Raw genomic sequence first — 17,001 nt, 5'->3', positions numbered from 1 at the left:
ACTTTTAAAAAATGTAGATGATAAATTCATGTTAAATCTTTTTGATCACGTCCCTTGCCCCCCAAACAGAGCGATGTTCTCCAGAAAGGAGCAAAATCTCTGAGGCAGTTGTTTGTAGCTGAGAGTGAGGGGCATTTTCTGATGGGTGTGGAAGCGTATTCCAAATGGACAATATTGTCCTTCTATCAAATCATGTTGGAAAAAGTCTGACTTCCAAAGAGGGAAATTAGCTAGACCGTATGTCAGCAAACAAATAAAAAGGGAGAGAAAGTAAAATAGGTTTTAGAAATCCACTGCTGAGAATGAAAAAGTAAACCATGCACACAGGCCAATGAAATAAGGAATAACTAATCATAAAATATTTTTCTATCCAAAGATGTAAAAGTCATCACAAAGAGCAAATGTCCCCCACTCCCCAGTTTTACTCTCTGCACACTTTTCCATAACCAGGTAAACTGAGGCCCCTTAAATGTGAGAGACTTTCCCAGGCTTATGCACAGGCTCACAAGCTCACCCATTGCTCAGGGGACAACCTTCCTGGTGTCACTGGCCTGGGCAGCATTGCCAATCCACCAGGTATTTAGTCCTATAAATAGCTTAATATTACACATGGTCACAGGGCATCACCCTGCACACTGAGCTCTGCTTCATTATCTCAGGCAGCTGCCATACAGCTCAAGAGCTGCATCTCTCCTTACCACCTCCTTGTGCAATGGCCTTTTCTTTCTCAGGGACAGACTTCAAGAAGAGTGGAACATTTGAGAAGTAAGCCACAGCATTTCAGATGTTCCTTTTTTCCTTGCTGTCAATAAATTGTATTTTTATTTTATGCAAAAATGGCAAAGCAACTGGAAACAACCAGTGTCAGCAGTCCATCAGCAGCCCCACTACTTGATATCACAGACCCAACGTAGGGCATGGAGGAGGAATTGTGTCCCTTGCCCTTTTCCCACAAAGGGAAAGCCCCAGTGCATTAGGATGGGTGTCTGACAGGAGCTCTACCCACATCCAGACCAGTTGTCATTGGTTTATGATAGCAGTGAAGTCCCAGCAGCCAAGGTGCTAATACAGACTGTTAGCCCCACTGGTGGAAATCCCAGATGGTGACTTGGGGACCTGTCTGAGGAGGCAGCACCTTCACTGTGCCCATTACTTGCTCACTCAGACACAGACACCCACCCTACAGTGCCAGCTCTGACTGTTGCTGGTGTATCCAAACACTCATGTCACAGACAAGTTGGCTGAGAGACTGCAGTAGCACATTCAGTTGTTAACTTGTTCTGCTGTCATGAATTCAGAGCCAGCCAACTGAAACATTAATGATCTGGTAAGCTATGAAAAAGAACCAACTCGGAGTGAAGTCTGCAACACAATTACTTGACTGTTCAGGATGATGAACATCCATAGTTCCTCAAGATTTCAGCAGGAGGTGAAGGGTTTTGCACTTTTGTAATTCAAGTATATAATTAAGAATAAAAGTATAGCAAGGAACAAGCTCCCATATCTGGTGCTCTATCTGAAAAATATGAAAGCAATATCCCATATTAGGAGGAAGTCTACCGTGCAGGAATCTGCCTCCAAAAACTGTACAAAGAGAGTATCCAGATGAGGCACTAGTAATGATTAGAAGCACTGCAGCAGTGACTTGCCACACCAATTTCACCACAGACACCAACAGCACTGAAAACCAACCTTAGCTTTTTTTGGAATGGTTTTCTAAGAAACTTTTTATTTCTCCTTTAGCAAGTCATGACTCATTGCTCTATATAGCACAAACACCACCAGATACAGCAGCTCGAGTTCCAGAAAATGCTCCATTAGGTCACAGAATGTGTTTCAAGTGAGAGCTTCAAACTGACCTACAGAACCCCACTCATGTTCAAAAGAGGTGCTAGAGAACTTGGCAGTATAGCATTTGGAGATACAGATTCACTGGCAGGAACAGGGAGGTTAACTTTGGCTCACAAGAGATCCTCCACCCTGTAGCTTGCTTTGAAGAGTTTTAATGAAAAACTCAAAGTGAGATTCAGCTGCAACCATCAGTTTTTATCTAAGGTTGGTAAATTCAAAATATGCTTATTTTCTGTGTGCATAACATTGGAGGGTGAATACATTTCTTTTTAGAGAAGACTGCATTTTGAGTTAAGTGTTAAGTGCATTATCCCACTTGTAATACTGGGCAGCAGAGAAGCCTGACCACTTTACTGTTTCCAGAGGAACAGTTACTCACTCATCCCACCAATTTGCAGCAGCAAAATGAGAAGATACTTCTCTGTGGCTTGAATAAACATTTATATCATTCAAATAATGTAAGGATGCCTCCAGAGGAGCTACAGTGCTCATCATTAGAGCTTTGCCTTTTACCATGATGTATTTTGGAAATCTCAAGCCCCAGAACATGAAGAGCAGGAGGTAAATCACAAGGTGCTTCTAACTCTAAAATATGGTAGCAGGAAGTAGAGAGAAAATCCACTTGAGGATGGCAAGGGGGAATACAGGATAAGTAGGACAGCCAGCCCCCCCTTGACAAGCATGCAAGCAAGTTGGCTGCCTTCCCTTCCTGGATCTGAAAACACATCAAAGGCAAGAGGTGGTTACAGGCCAATAAGACTTTTCCCCATGCAGAAGGCCATTGATGTGAAAGGGAGAGTTCCCTGCCTCCTAAAAACCCCAAGATTATCTTGCTAACACAGACCAGCAAGATTTCCTTCAAGTTTTGCTTTCTCTGTAAAGAGAGAGAACATATACTTAGCTTTCCTCTTTCTTACACAGACTACACTGAAAATGTCAGAAAACAGGAGAAGCAAGCTTATAAATTATTGCAAAGCCCCTCCTGAAAAAGGTTGAGAGGAGAGTGGGAGGAAAGCTCCTAGACAGAAAAGCTGTGACTGCCAAGGAGCAGAAAAGAATAAGGGCAAGGACAGTGTGTGATAGCCCAGCTCCATCTGTATGCAGAAATGAAAGGCATTGAGGAAAATATCAGTGTGGGTTATGGCAGGTGTTCCCAGCTGTGGGGAATTCCTTGGGGAACAGCACCATCAACAGAAAATACAGCAGACCTTATAAGAGACAGCTGATGTGGCAGATCCTACAAAAGCTTGTCTGTGGTATCTGAACATCTTTTGTTCTCTAGCCCTATCCTTTAACCTGGCAGTTCACAGATGAAAAGGCCTGAGAGATGTTCTTGTCACAAGAGACTTTTTCTCAAAAGGCTTCTTTAAGGAGGAGGGACCAAGGTAATCTGTGGTCCACTATGGGGGAATGGCAGAAGAAGCTTTACCCTTCTGATAACAACTCTCCTACGTTTCTGGAAATTCTCCCCTAACCCTATCCCCTTGCTACCTGCAGAGTGGTAACAAAGCCAACATTGTCCATCAAGTCTCAATCTGAAGTGACTTATTTATTCTCAGGAGCTTTGTGTTCATTTTTTTCAGTATGGCATCCAGGAAAACAAGGTTTATGTGACCATATTGCCTGTCATATGTCTTAACTGTTTGTCCCTTCCTATTAACTTTTGAATCACACCAGACTGGGGATAGAGAGCTCTGAGAGAAATTGAGTTTCTTTTATAGAAATTGAGTTTCTAAGATTGGTGAACCTACCTTTGATTGGGTAGGACAGAGACCCCAGTTCATGTCTCTGCTGAGAGAAAGGTTGAGAACAGAGCCAGCACAGCTTTTGGGTCTGTCCTAAGCAATCAGCCCACACACGTGCCACCCACCAAACAGCACAGCTCATAAGCAGAGGATGGAAAAGGGAGATGAGAATTTTCTGTGGGTAACGGGGTCAGGTGGGGGTCTGAGCTGGACTGTGATAGAGAAATGTGACGTCATAGAAAGTCTGTCCTCAAGTAAGAAAACTTGGGTTTTTTCTGCCAAATTGCCTGTGACTTCATGATACATCAGTGGGGACAAACACCAGTATTCATTAAATACTCACTGAATCCAATATGTAGCCACATACAAAACCAGTCAGAGTTCATCCATTAGTTTTGTTGCTACAACTTCTTCCCTTTTGCCTAGAGTATGGCAAGCAATAAAAAGTCACAGTGAAGTCACTTTCTCTCTTAATGTCGCTTTCTAGGTCTGCACACTTCATGCAGGGTTTCTTGAGACGAGTAGAAAGCTTGTGATGAATCAGTCACAAGTACTCTGGAAACAGTGCTCCTGTAAGACTGCGAGGTTTGGCTCTCAAGTGGGTTTGTGACATTGGTAAAAAGCAGCTCTCTGCCCCAAGTGTATACTGCAGGGTCATATTCCTGTATCTACTGACCAAACTATCGATTTTCAAGGAAAAGTGAAGAACAAAAAAACGTCCATTTTCCTGTAGCACCACATGATAAATTTCATTCGCCCCATCCCAAATGCTTCTAGTGACAGTGCAGTGTTTGTCTCAATTTTTAACAGATGTTTCTAAGTACTCTTGACCACTTCTCTCTCCTGAGGATTTCTGCAGTGGGATAGCTCTAGATAGCAATACAAACAAAGCTTGTAAGAGGCTCCTGGGGATAAATCTGTAGACGCTGCATTTAGGATGGGTGTGGGTATGGGTCCAAGCCTTATGAAACTTTGTAAATATCCTCTAAAGACTAGCAAGCTGGACTGACCCTGCCTGCAGATGTTTTTGAGCTTACCAGCCCCACAGTGAAAAGCAAGACAGCTTACAGATAACTGCAACACTCCTGAAATAGCCCAGGATCAGGATTTAAACCAAAAGTTATAAAAGCAGGAATATGCTGGAGCAGAACAGAATGATGCAAAGGATGATGTGTGATGGTGTAACTCCATTTCAATTTAAAATACAAAAGATGCTGCAGAGGGGATCAGTCTGGGCTGAGGCAGAATTTCCCAGATGTCAGGTTACCCTTGGGAGCGAGCGCACTGGATTGAACTGACAGGTGTGAAGGTACTCATGCAGTCAGAACATAAACTGCTTTAAAAAATAAAATCTGTGATTTCATTTTAAAAGAAAATCAGTATCTTGTGCTAATGCCTGGCAGGGAGGCAGTGACATCTGCCTGAGTTTGTACGCGGCCTGAAACACTCAGCTAAAACACGAACTGCTGCAGCCAGGTTTACGGCTGCTAGTTTACATTTTCAAAACGTAACCCCAGCTTTTTCATACCAAAATGAAATCTATTAAAGCTATTGTCACTGTTTCACAGCAGCTGAAACTGTTTTTTTAAAAGGTCAGTCTACTAGCTGGAGAATGAAAACAAGCAAGGCGGCTGTGCCAGCCCTTAGGATGTGGCTGCATCCTGCAGTCTGGTTTTGCATTCCCTTAAATGTCGGGCAAGAAGCAGCAGCGAGGTCCCGGCAGAACCCGACTGCCCTGCCAGCCATGGGGGGACAGCTGGGTGGCTCTGATGCTGTTGGGGGGCCTCAAGGTGAGCTTGCACAGGGCCCCCATGCATGCCCCTGCCACAGCATGCTGCACCTACTTCTTTCTGGGGCAGAGAAAGGGATGGCTGTAGAGGACACTGATTTTTTAACTCCATTCAGCTTTGTGGTGGCTGTGTCATTCACAACAATACCACAGCCCTCCCCCACCCACAGAAAAACCCATCAAAAACCCCAGCCTGAGACCCACTTCCCCATAAACATCATCGCATGGCTCCACACAACCCCACCATCAGCTCAGACCAAGCTATTTGCTGTCATCTGCTGTATTAGCATTTCTGTTAACCCTTTTGAAAGATCATTTGACTCGGTTTCAAAATCCCTCATTCGGCAAAACACTTGCTAAATATTGGCCCTGACTGCTTGGAGAAGTGATAGCTTGGTAGTCATAACCCACAAGATATATTTAGCTTCACAAACTCATCATCAATGGATTTTGAAAGCATTGTAGCCAACAGACTGGAAACCACATGCAATACAAACACATAATAGAACTTTTAATGTGCAAGGAGACTAAACAAAAAGATCCTTGACCTCCTTGCTTTCCCTTGCATACCATTATCCCCAGCGAGACAGCAAATGGAATGACGTGGAGAGCAACAGCTATGATCAAGCAACTCTGGAAGCCAATTTCTACAGTAGTTAAGCAGTTAATGGCGTTAATCAGAATGATAACTTATTATAATCTACATTTATGCAAATAGCATTTTGATATATCACATGGAGACCTGAGCAGCAGAGCTGGCCAGAAAAAGGTCCCAACATCTTTCACATTTGTCTTTGGGGTTTTCTCAATGCCATGTAAAATAGTGTCCGTGATGGCTGGCACACAGGCAAACCACACTTACATAAAAAGCTGTAGTCACAAATTAATCTCCATCATCCCAAATAGATAAATGAGCAAATTGTTTCATTCTTAACCTTTACAAAGCAGGGATTAATCTCTAAAGCTAAATCTAATCTCCATCTTTATCTTTTTGAAAAAAAGTTGATATTTCTTATAGATGCTCCTAAAACAGGCAAGATTTGCTGAACAAAGAAAATAGCAGCTATCCCTAACTCTCTCCATGCTAGATAGGTACCTATAGCACAAAAATATAAAGGAACAGAGTAGTTTATGACTATATCATGAAAGGACATTATCTCCATGCGATGAGATGAATCCGGAAAACTGCAGTTTAAGGTATGCAGAACTTACAGCAATCTTAGTTTTGTCATGCCTGCATGGAAAACTTACTGTTTTTCAAAAGAAATATCTGGCAACTGTTTGCCTCTGGGTCACATTTAGATTCAATGTAGATGGAAGAAACAGGGATTTGGATGAACAGCTATGAACTGCGCATTTTATTGCTTTCAAGATGTAAAAAAGAGTATTAAAATGGGCTTATGCACATGGTTTTCCCCTTTGTTGGTGCTGTTGAAGAGCACAGAATTTTACCCATTCAATTAGTTCATTCTCTGTCTCTGGGAAAATGAGGTGGGAACCACTTTGTGCAGGATGTTGTGCAAAATGATTAGTTCACCAATTGAAACTGTACCTGTTTTGAAAATCAATAATATTGCTTATACACAAGTCCTAGCTGTTGGTTCATTGATGTATACAAAACTTTACATGTATCTGGGAACCTTCTCTTTGCGTGTGCAAAGCCTGCAACATAGAATGCTAAAATATCTCTGAAAAGAAATAACTGTCCTTTTTTCTCCACTTTGGGTACAAATTTCTAGTTTTAAATGAATGTGCAGGTTTCCTGTTGCTACATGAAGGCTTCATTTCAAAATACCATCACTGGCTAATCCTAGGTTTAATTAAAACAGAATGTTTTATATGACAAATACTTCTTTTTTTACAGCACGTCTTCTTTAATGTGATGGCTAGCTATTAGAAGAATAAGAACTTCTTTTAAAAGAAAGTTTAAAAATTATTTAAAAAAAAAATAAACTCAATGTTTCACAGCAACTCTATGGAGTCAACTTATGCAAGCACCAAAGCCTTTCCAGAGAAAACAGGATTCTCCCCACCTCCCTCTGGCTTTTCTCCCCACCTCCCTCTGGCTTTTCTCCCCACTGAATGCCACAGCCTTCACTCAACCAAAGGAAATGAAAGACAGACCGAGACAACAGCATCACGTGGGTGAAGGTCAGATTGATTTTCAGCTGTGTGGTGCTGTTTTATCACCCTCAGGACAAAAGTTAAGCCTTTCATTTTTTTTCATGTCTGTTTAAGACAGCAACTTGTTTTTTCCTGACATTTTGGTTGGACTCCATACCACCATAATTATCAAGGATAGCCTAATTTAAAACATTTGTGGAGATCATTGTCTTCCAAGTAAAATCCAGAGCAGCCCACACACCACAACATTTCTATCCATGAGTTTCCTCTATTCCCTGTGTTCAAATAGTGGCTTCTTGAAACTACTGAGGTTTGTGCAGTGACATTTGCTGACAGGAAAAGAAGACTGGGATGCAGCTGCTGGCTGTTCAGCAATGGTCCTGGGCATGGAGAAAGGCACATTTGCTACCTCAAAAGGGGCAAGTTCATAAACTGTTTTTTCTCCCCATCCTCTCCCTCCCCTGCCTGGAGTGGCCAAGCTCTGAGAGCTGAGCCTCCCGACTGTCACTCAGTGATCTGGACACGCACAGCCAATGTCTGTAGCAGCCACTGGAAAAAAACAGACAGGTTTGCTAAGTCAGATTGCATTTTTCCCCAACTCCAGTATCACCTGCAAAATCACTGCCCCCAGCTTGCTCTACGGATTGGCTCTCCTTGTTTTTCTCTCAGTTAAGACAGATGAACCCTCAAAGTAATGAAGTTATTTTCAATACAGCCAATTGTAGCTAGTCAGGTCTTCAAAACTGAATTGTTTAACACAGGATGAACTATTTTGTACAACACTGATGTGTATGTGTATACCTAGTAATCAAGAGAAACAGCAACTTCCCTCCAGATGTTCGCATTTCCAGAGTTTAAACTGGCTGCCAGAAAACAGTTTTCCCTCATTTACACTACGAGACAAGACAATCCTATTGACTTTCTTTTGGTTTAATTTTTGGGTTGAATTTGTCTTATTTGTGTGGAAAATTAAACAGCATAGTGGCTGCCTCCTCAAGATGACAGTTCATCCTCCAGAAACAGGCAAGGAATACTATCTGCTTTATTAATCCATACCAGAGGCTCTGGTCAAAATGAGACCCAGTTATACTGCATACCATTAATACTGAATACAACTCCCACATGAAACAGCTCTTGGAAAAGAAACCATGGCAAGTGGCTGAAAGAGAGAAAGGAGTAGAAAAGGGCAGCAAGGTGAGATCAAGCAGCTGCCCAGGTTGGATCTGGATGCAATCTGAATGCAAATTAAATAATTTGCTAGGGTTTGTGAACAAAGATTTGACTAATTTTTATCTTGGATGAGACTGCCTCCAGAACAGCACACGGAGCAGTCTGATTTCTTGCAGCTCCTCAAAGAGATCTGCAGATGCTGGTCCCTGTGGGATACTTCAAGGAAGACCCTGAATGTGTTTGGAGCCCAAGGAAGAGCTGGCTCTGGGACAATGGACAAAAGAGCGACTGCAGCTGAGAGTTCAGGAGAAAACAGTAACACAGAAAGGTGGAATTTCAGTGTATAAACTGTGAAGTGACTCAGCTACATGCTGAGCCAGGAAAGGGCCAGCACAGCACCAGGGAACAGACTGCAGTGAGCAAGAGATGCAAAATGGTGGCAGTCCAGAAAGGAGAGAGCAAGGAAACAGGGTGTCCACAGGGACACCAGCGCAGAGAACAGAGAGAGGGAAGGCAAGAGAATGGGCATCCTGAGAAGATAAACAGAAGAGCTCACCAAAAGCAAAATCCCATATGATGCAGAGACAGACCAAAAGCTATCACTATAAATTTAAAAAACTCCTAGAGGCATGCTGAATTTTGGCTGGTTTTGGCTTGGTTGGTTGCTATGGTTTATTGATGCAGACAGAACAATGCAATTCAAATCTGCTTAGACTACACTTGGAGCCCAGTAAATCACCTGTATTCAGTTTTACTCAGAGAAAGTGAACACAGGTGTATACATACATTTATATTTCTGTAGACTGTGAGGTCATAAAGGGGAATTTATTTTACTTCTGTCTTTACAAATTTTCTGATGAATAATTAGTAGATGTAGATTTCCAAAATGACCATTTAAGATAAGTTATATCAAATCTCATTTATTTTAAGAGATATCATTAAGTACAAAGTCTGCACGAATGAACTGAGTTCACTGTAGAGGAAATGACTGGGAATTATGTTCAAAAATCTATTCAAATGTTTAATGTAACAGATTCCCCAGAGAAGAGAAAAGTGATGGGCTTCTTCAGCCTTTCCTTATGTCCTCTTCAGCAAGGCTAACAGTAATTGAGTATCAACATAAGGAGGAGCCAAAAAGTCTTCTGCTATTATGCTAAGAAAGATTTTCAAAGAAGTATAAAGAAGAGATGGGCCCAGTTGCCAAGAAAAAAATAAAAATAAAAAAAATGGTGCCTTTAAGAACTCATCCCCACAGTTACAGGTGTCACCAGCAACAAAACCCACCTGGTTTAAAAACCTTGGCTCTTCCACCAATTTCATGCATGTCATTAGGCAAATCAGTGAAGCCATAGTTACATTCATTTCTGTCCAAAATAACTCAGGCTGTTAAAGGGGAATGTCTTGAATTCTGTCACAAACCCTGACCTCTTATCACCCTCATGTTGACCCTTTTAATTGTCAGCTATGTCAGCTCTGAAAGACAATACAAACCTTGTACCAGTATAAGGTGGGACACAGAAAGAAGGGAAGGAAGGACAGGGAAGGAAAGGAATGCCACTTCCAGTAACAATCAAATCCAAAGCCAGATTAGAGTGACTTCTTCATTCCATGATGATAAAAATAAAGATAGTACTTCCTTGTCTCAGAAAGGACTTGCTAGTCTAAATGCTTAAAAATTAAAAAGTACTCAGATGTCCTAGGAAGTATTAATATGAAAAAACCAAGTGCCTTGAAATCCCCAAATCATTTTTTTCCTTAGTTAAGACAATGATAATTGTAATAACAAAGAAGTTTGAATAACATTACCTACATTTAATGCACATTATTTAACTTACATTTCTATTTAATAGATTTTCAACTATTTTGAATTGAATATGAAATTAATTTTCTGTTTTATTCACCTTACTATTTAGAAAGGCTATTAAAATTATTTTAAATGAAAGAGCATCCAAAAGGTACGTACTTGGTACCAAAGGTTCAAAGAAATTCAGAAGCTGCTTAGACCTCTGGTGGAGGTCTTCTGATATACAAACCCCACATGGAGAGCAACAGCATCTCCAGCAGGTACAGGGAAAATAATTCCCTTTTTCAATTTATTTGACTGGTTCATTCCAATAATGCCTTTGTTCAGAACAGAGAAGCTGTTCAGCAGACAATTGCAAATTTGCTTCTTGCCTACCCAGAGTAAAGAGAGGCAGAGGAGCCCTATGGAGAAAGCAGACACCCAGCTGAGGCTCTCCACGGGATGGCACCTACCTTGGTGGATCCATCTTGGTTGCAAGGGACTGCCACAGCACACAGGTACAGGCTGTTGGCCAGCAGGGAGGACACTGCACAGCCCTCCCTCCAGTCAGCACTTGAGGCAGGCAGAGCCCTGGGTTCCTGGACCCAGAGGCCATGCAGAGATGCTCCAGCAAGCACTCCCAAAGCCAGCCAGCTGAAGAGGACCAACCCATGCTGGCAGGTTTCCCTAAAGCCAGCCAGCACCGGGGGGGTGGAGGCTGCTTTCTGGCTTCCCCAAGCCTGGAGCACAGTTAATAACATGCCAGCTGTATCTGCAGACAAGCCAAGTTTAATGAGGCTACAACAAAAGCATTCAAATATGCACTACAGAACTTCTGTGGAGATTTTTTTCTAGAGCTTGTTTTAAAAAAAAAGTGAAAGATAGGAATTATTGACAATGTTTGCATAAACATGTCCTTTATTTTTTAATTTACTTAAAAAACAAAGAAAAACAAACCCCATGTATATTCTACACATTCAAAGAAATTAACATTAGACATTCTAAATCCCACTACTTCCAACAGCAAAATTATGCTGTGTGATGAGTGCTTGAAATGCACTGCTGTGGATTTTTTTTTCCTTAATAAACATTGAAGTATTAATTGTTTTTCTCCTACACAGCCAGGTATCACCTCTCTGTCTGCCAGGTCTTCACACCAGAACAAGTACTGTTCCTCACCTCCTACTCAGGAGCCCCAACAGACACATAAATGTGACCACATCTCTAGTACTGGTGAGGAAGATCCCTTACCCATTCCCTGTCCTCCCAGCCCTGCTTTCCCATGTGCCTCAGTCTCTTATTCTGGGTCAAGATATGGGAGATATCAGTAAGAGGATTGCAAATATGGATTTGGAGACCGTGGGGCAGCAAAAGAAGTCTGCTCAGACATGGGTGGGTGGAAAAGGTGGAAAGTGGACAATAGCTTGCTGTCTCCTCCACTGGAAAAACTGAAGAGTATCATATGAGAGCACATGACAAAGCTGAAGTGAACAAAACAGGATACTTTTCCCTAATGCATAGCTGAACTCTGAGTCCCCACTGCAGGAGATGCTAAATGCATACCTTGCTTCGAGAAGAAACTTCAGAACAGAAATTCATGGAAGAAGCTTATATGAGGAATTTTAACAAAAAGCACCAAGTGCCCAGATAGGTTCTCTGACAGCTAGGAAAATATTCTGGGAAAACAGCACTATGGGACCACCAGACTAGCTCCATATAGCCATCCTTATATGAAAACTATGTACCTGATGGCCTGGTAAGGGAAGAAATGAGAAAAAAAAGGGCACACTTTCATCGCACCTCTCATTCATTGCTCATCCTGACAGCTCTGAATCTGCCAAGGCTGTTGATATGGCCAACACAGTTTTGTCCCTCAACAGCACACAGAAAGGCAATGCACACCCTTTAGCAGTGCCTGAGACACAAATAATCTATGTTCTTGTCTGCCTGAGACAGGACAACCCCATCACATCCTCCACCAAGCTCTCTAAGGCATTATAAAACGCCAGTTTATAACAAGCACCCATCTATTGTAGTCTCCAGGCTATCCTCACTGCATTTCTGAATTGAGTTTCACATATTGGGTTGTGTCTACAACCTCCTGAGTGCTGGGACCTGCTGATGACAGCAGTGATCCTCCTTCCTGCAGGCACAGCTGCCCTTGCAGCATCCAGCAGGCTCCAGCCCTGGACGGAGCCTCCTCCCTCCTCTTTTTCAAGAAAGCATTTATTATTTACTTAGATTTCTACAATGCTGTGAAACAAACCTTCCCTACACAGACCCACACGATGCTCCCTCTGCTGTAACATGGTGATGGATTATCCTTTGCAAACAGAAATATGAAGCAGGGGGAGGAGGGGAGGTGAAGCTCTGGCACCCCCAGTGCCCAAGAAGTGTTGTGTGAGCCCTGGAACTGGGGGGAACAGCTGGACAGGTTCCAGTTCTGGAACCAGCAGGTCCTGCTGCACATGGGAGCTCTCACGGCTGGCACCCAGCAGTCAGCTCTGGCTCTGCAACGTTTGGGGGGCTTCAGTCTTTGTTCATCTCCCCACTTCTGCTGCAGCAACAAAGTAGGAGGCGAGAGCCAAGTAGCAAACTGTTCAAGACTTCAAAAGAACACGTGCTTTCTTTAAGAGGCCCTCATTTAAAACATGTGCTCAGTTTCTTCTCTCTGTTTTCATGTATACCTGTGCTTACTTTGCAGACTACTTTTTGAACTAGATAAAAGTAGATAAAAGAACTCCATTAAACTAGCAAGAATGAAACAGTCCCTTGCCAATACAAGCACGCTAACGTGTCATCCTCAGCTCCTCACTGGGCCGTATGTTTAAAAATGACAGGGAAAACAATTTTCCTGTGTAAAAATCATCTACTGCTTGAAGAAAGACATCATCATCGCTAATAAAACGCTTGTGCAGCCTCAGAACACGTAGCCCGGCCACCCGTGATGAGTGCTGCCGACGTGGAGGCTGAGGAAGGGACAGGGATAGCTCATTACCTCCCCTCCTACCAGGGCTTTTGGTTATCCACAGCCAAAGGGCCAGCGCTGGCACCGCTCCTATCTGCACACGCAGCGCCTGGTGCTGCCTCCCTCGCCACTGTCCCCGGAGGGACCCGGCACAAAGGTGGCACTGGGGATGTGCGGGGGCGGCGACTGCCGCACTGGCACGCGCTTATCGGCGAGCAGCCCGCGCGGCTGCGGTGGGGCTGGGGAACCGGGGAGCTGCTGCGGGCTCCGCGCCTGCCCCGCTGCGGAGGGGCCTCCGAGAAGCCACGGAGCAAATCCCGAGCTGGGGGTTTATGTGACAAGCAGGCAGCGTTTGAAATTCACGTCACCCCCACGGCAAATCCTTACGGGCACCGGCACGCCAAGAGACAGCCCAGGGAGCGATTGCTGAGGCTCAGCCCCCCCCCCCCCACTAAAGCCACCCCCTGCCAAAGGGGCGAGTGCGGGGCCACGGAGCCCTGGCCAGAGAGGAGCAGCCCAGGGCTCTCACCTACCTTCACCTGAAGGAAGAGCCTCCGATCCGCTGGATGAGCAACGCTGTTAGGGAGCACAACACCGAGCACAACTTTCACAAATGTAGGCAATACATTCAGCACTACACTGCAAGCACCTTTCAGGCAGCCCCCACTCGTGCCAGACACCCTGCGTGGGTGCGGAGCCAGTGCTGTTGGCTCAGGAAACACGGGATGTGCTGCAAATCCACTGCACTGGCAAGGTTACCGTGTGCCTGGTTTGTTGTTAAATTTGCAACTGTGCTTCTGTTTGACTTCAGATCCAAATCCAGGTGTGGAAACATGCTCTATGTTCTACACGATAAATACACCGTTCACTGAGCACCTGCATAGAAAGCCTGGCAGCCCAGCACCTTACCAGCACACTCATTTTCTGGTATGTGTAGGCAGAAGTCCTGGAAAGAGCCTCCTCTCAGGCTGGCTGGGAACCTCCAGGTAAAGTCAAGGCTCACCTGTGTGGTGCCAGACCCCGTGCCATTCAGCCAAGTGCACCCCTAAAATAATCTGGAGTTTCAGAGCTCTCAGCACTGACAGGCACGAATTCTGACTACAGGGAGACATGAGAAGCACCCAGGCACCATGGCCAAGGCAGCTGCCCCTGCACCTGGAGGAGGGAGGACTTGTGGGACAAACTATGGACAAGAGGCTGCTCTCAGAACCCTCCAAGTGATTGACAATAAAAACACTGCCCCGGTGCCCGTTTTCAGATCTAGACAGCAAGAATTGAGGACTCCAGGGAAAATCCATGTTTTTACAGTTTGTGATATTACTGCGCTTTTCTGGTGCCAATTTTAAAACACTGCTATGACCTCTGGAAAGAAGGAAAACTGCATTTCAGCATGACAGTGTAGAAAACAAAAAAAAAAAAAAAGGGGGGGGAACGTTATTTTTTTAGCTTGAAACACTAGTCAGGTTAAGAGAAAGGAGCAGAATTCTGGCAAGGACAAGAGCACTCAGACTGAGCCACAACACAGTAATTAGGGCCAGTAGGTCATTAGAGCCACAGCTGTATAAACTAGGTGTATAATTAAGTTTCCACACTGCTTTTTCACAACTGTATTTCAGTTTCTTTTGTGGAGGATGATCAGTAATTCGTTAATTTAAAGAAGCAACAACAGCAGCGGCAAAAAGATAGAAAATCTCTGACTTGCCAATCAGGTGGGAAAAAAAGATTACAATTTTGGGGATGGCTAATTTTGGAAACACGTCAGAAGTCTCTCATTATCAGTGGGAAGTACAAAGTGCCAACTGACAAAAACATTCATGAGACATCACTTCTTGACAAGCTGCCGTGTATGGTTTTTGGGATAAGCATCCTGCACATACAGTTGTGTGGCAATTATAATTCTTGTAGCAGGTGAAATACAAGAAAGTGCAAAATTATACACTAGCATGGAACAGTTATAATACCTCATTTCAAACGTAAGCCTAGTGTACAAGTTACAGGGCATTTAAAAGGAGCAACTGCAAGACTTTAATTATAAACTAGTTCCTACCGTACAGTAGTTTAGAAAACTCAGCTGCTTCCAAGCTGGCAATATCCATATATAGCTCTGCTGCTGTTTGAAACAGACAACCTGTAAAGTTATCAACAACAGAAGAGGACCTCATGAAATGCTCAGAGACCCCACCATAACCTACTTCTGTCCACTTCATTGATGCACTAATTTGCTTTAAAACACTCTATATTCAGTTCAGAAACTGAAGAAAAAAAGTTTATATGAAGATACTCTGACCCCTGGTAGGAAAGTCATTATATTGGGAGGAGGAAGCACAAATAATACAATCAAATACTGGAACTGAACCCAGGCTAATGCAGGGGGATTAATACACAAGCAAAACAGCGAATCTTGTGGCTTTTTAGCCAGTTTTCATCGGACAACAAACAACTCAGCATCAGTTACCAGATAATGACATACTGCAGAGTCGTTGCTTGATGTATGCAGCTTCTGGTGCTGGCTGGGGGACACAATAATTTGTAAATCCATGTGCAATTCTTTACTTTTGTCACTAATGCTGTAAGACAGCATCATGCTATTACACCTACACTGTAACAGCAGTGTGCAAAAAGATGTATGAAAAAGACTGCATATGACACCAATGGTAATTACTTATGGGGACACCAGTGAATTTTAAATTAATCTCAAAAGCTTGTATGTCCAATGTGTACACAAGGTGTGTTTGTTTATTCTTGAAGTAGTTTTTTAAATTCTCACTAGTTGTTCAAGGCACTATTTCCAGGACTGCTGCAGGAGAGTTTATTTGTGGGGGCAAGCTGGGAGGCAAGGGAAGACATGAGCTAGTAAGGAAATGTGATGTTCTTTCAGTACAAGCTGGCCCCATTTAGACCCATTTCAGATCCCTGTAGACACTGGAAAACTACAACCTGCAATCACAGACATCAGTCATAAGCAAAAGGTATAAAAAGCACCTAATTCTGTCAGAAGGAAAACATCTCTACCACACTGACATCAAAAGGAATGCCACACACTTATGCTACTGAAGATGTCTAGATTTCAGTGGTGTTTTGTCCTCAAAGAAACAAGCCTGAAATACATGAAAAGGCAAGGGGGAAATGGTTGTTTGTTTCCTCCTTACATGTCAAAGCAGCTGCGTTCAAACTGTATTATAACTTCAGCATGCCATAATGAATTTCTAAGGGATTCCAGAGAAATAGATGGTTTATCCAATTCTTTGGAGTGATTTCTTGTAATCCTGCACCACTCCTAAGCTACAATACCTTCCTAACTTTAGTATCCCAAAGGAAGTCATTAGTTATGTTGTATTATCAGCCTAGTGATATTATCACTACAAATATTACCTGTATTGATCTGGAGCCATGTAGACACGACTGAAAACCCTGCTTCAGATTAAGACATGAAAAGCTTGTTTGCCAAGAGCTCAAGATCTGCATTACAGCCTCAGATGTGTCAGGCAGGCATTATAGGCAAGAGGAGTCAAATAGCTTATTTTGTGGGGTAATAACTTTAAAAATACCACACTTGCTAATGTTGTCTTCA

The 17,001-nt window shown here is 43.2% G+C and overlaps 1 protein-coding gene across 3 annotated transcripts in view; it reads right to left on the bottom strand.

Moving 5' to 3' along the window:
- The window catches only part of ZNF423 (zinc finger protein 423), a 228,052-nt gene that overhangs the window by 141,414 nt on the left and 69,637 nt on the right, over window positions 1–17,001 (bottom strand). The window contains exon 4 of one of the 3 annotated variants that reach the window (XM_030457955.1): window positions 15,478–15,558. The exons of the other annotated variants lie outside the window; for them this stretch is intronic. Coding sequence (XP_030313815.1) covers window positions 15,478–15,558 — 81 coding nt within the window. The remainder of the gene's footprint in view (window positions 1–15,477; window positions 15,559–17,001) is intronic. 3 annotated transcript variants of the gene reach the window in all.

Source organism: Calypte anna, chromosome 11 (assembly GCF_003957555.1).
Source record: "Calypte anna isolate BGI_N300 chromosome 11, bCalAnn1_v1.p, whole genome shotgun sequence".
Lineage (NCBI taxonomy): Eukaryota > Metazoa > Chordata > Aves > Apodiformes > Trochilidae > Calypte > Calypte anna.
The sequence above is the reverse complement of the archived record's forward strand: the minus strand, read 5'-3'. Positions and strand labels throughout refer to the sequence as shown.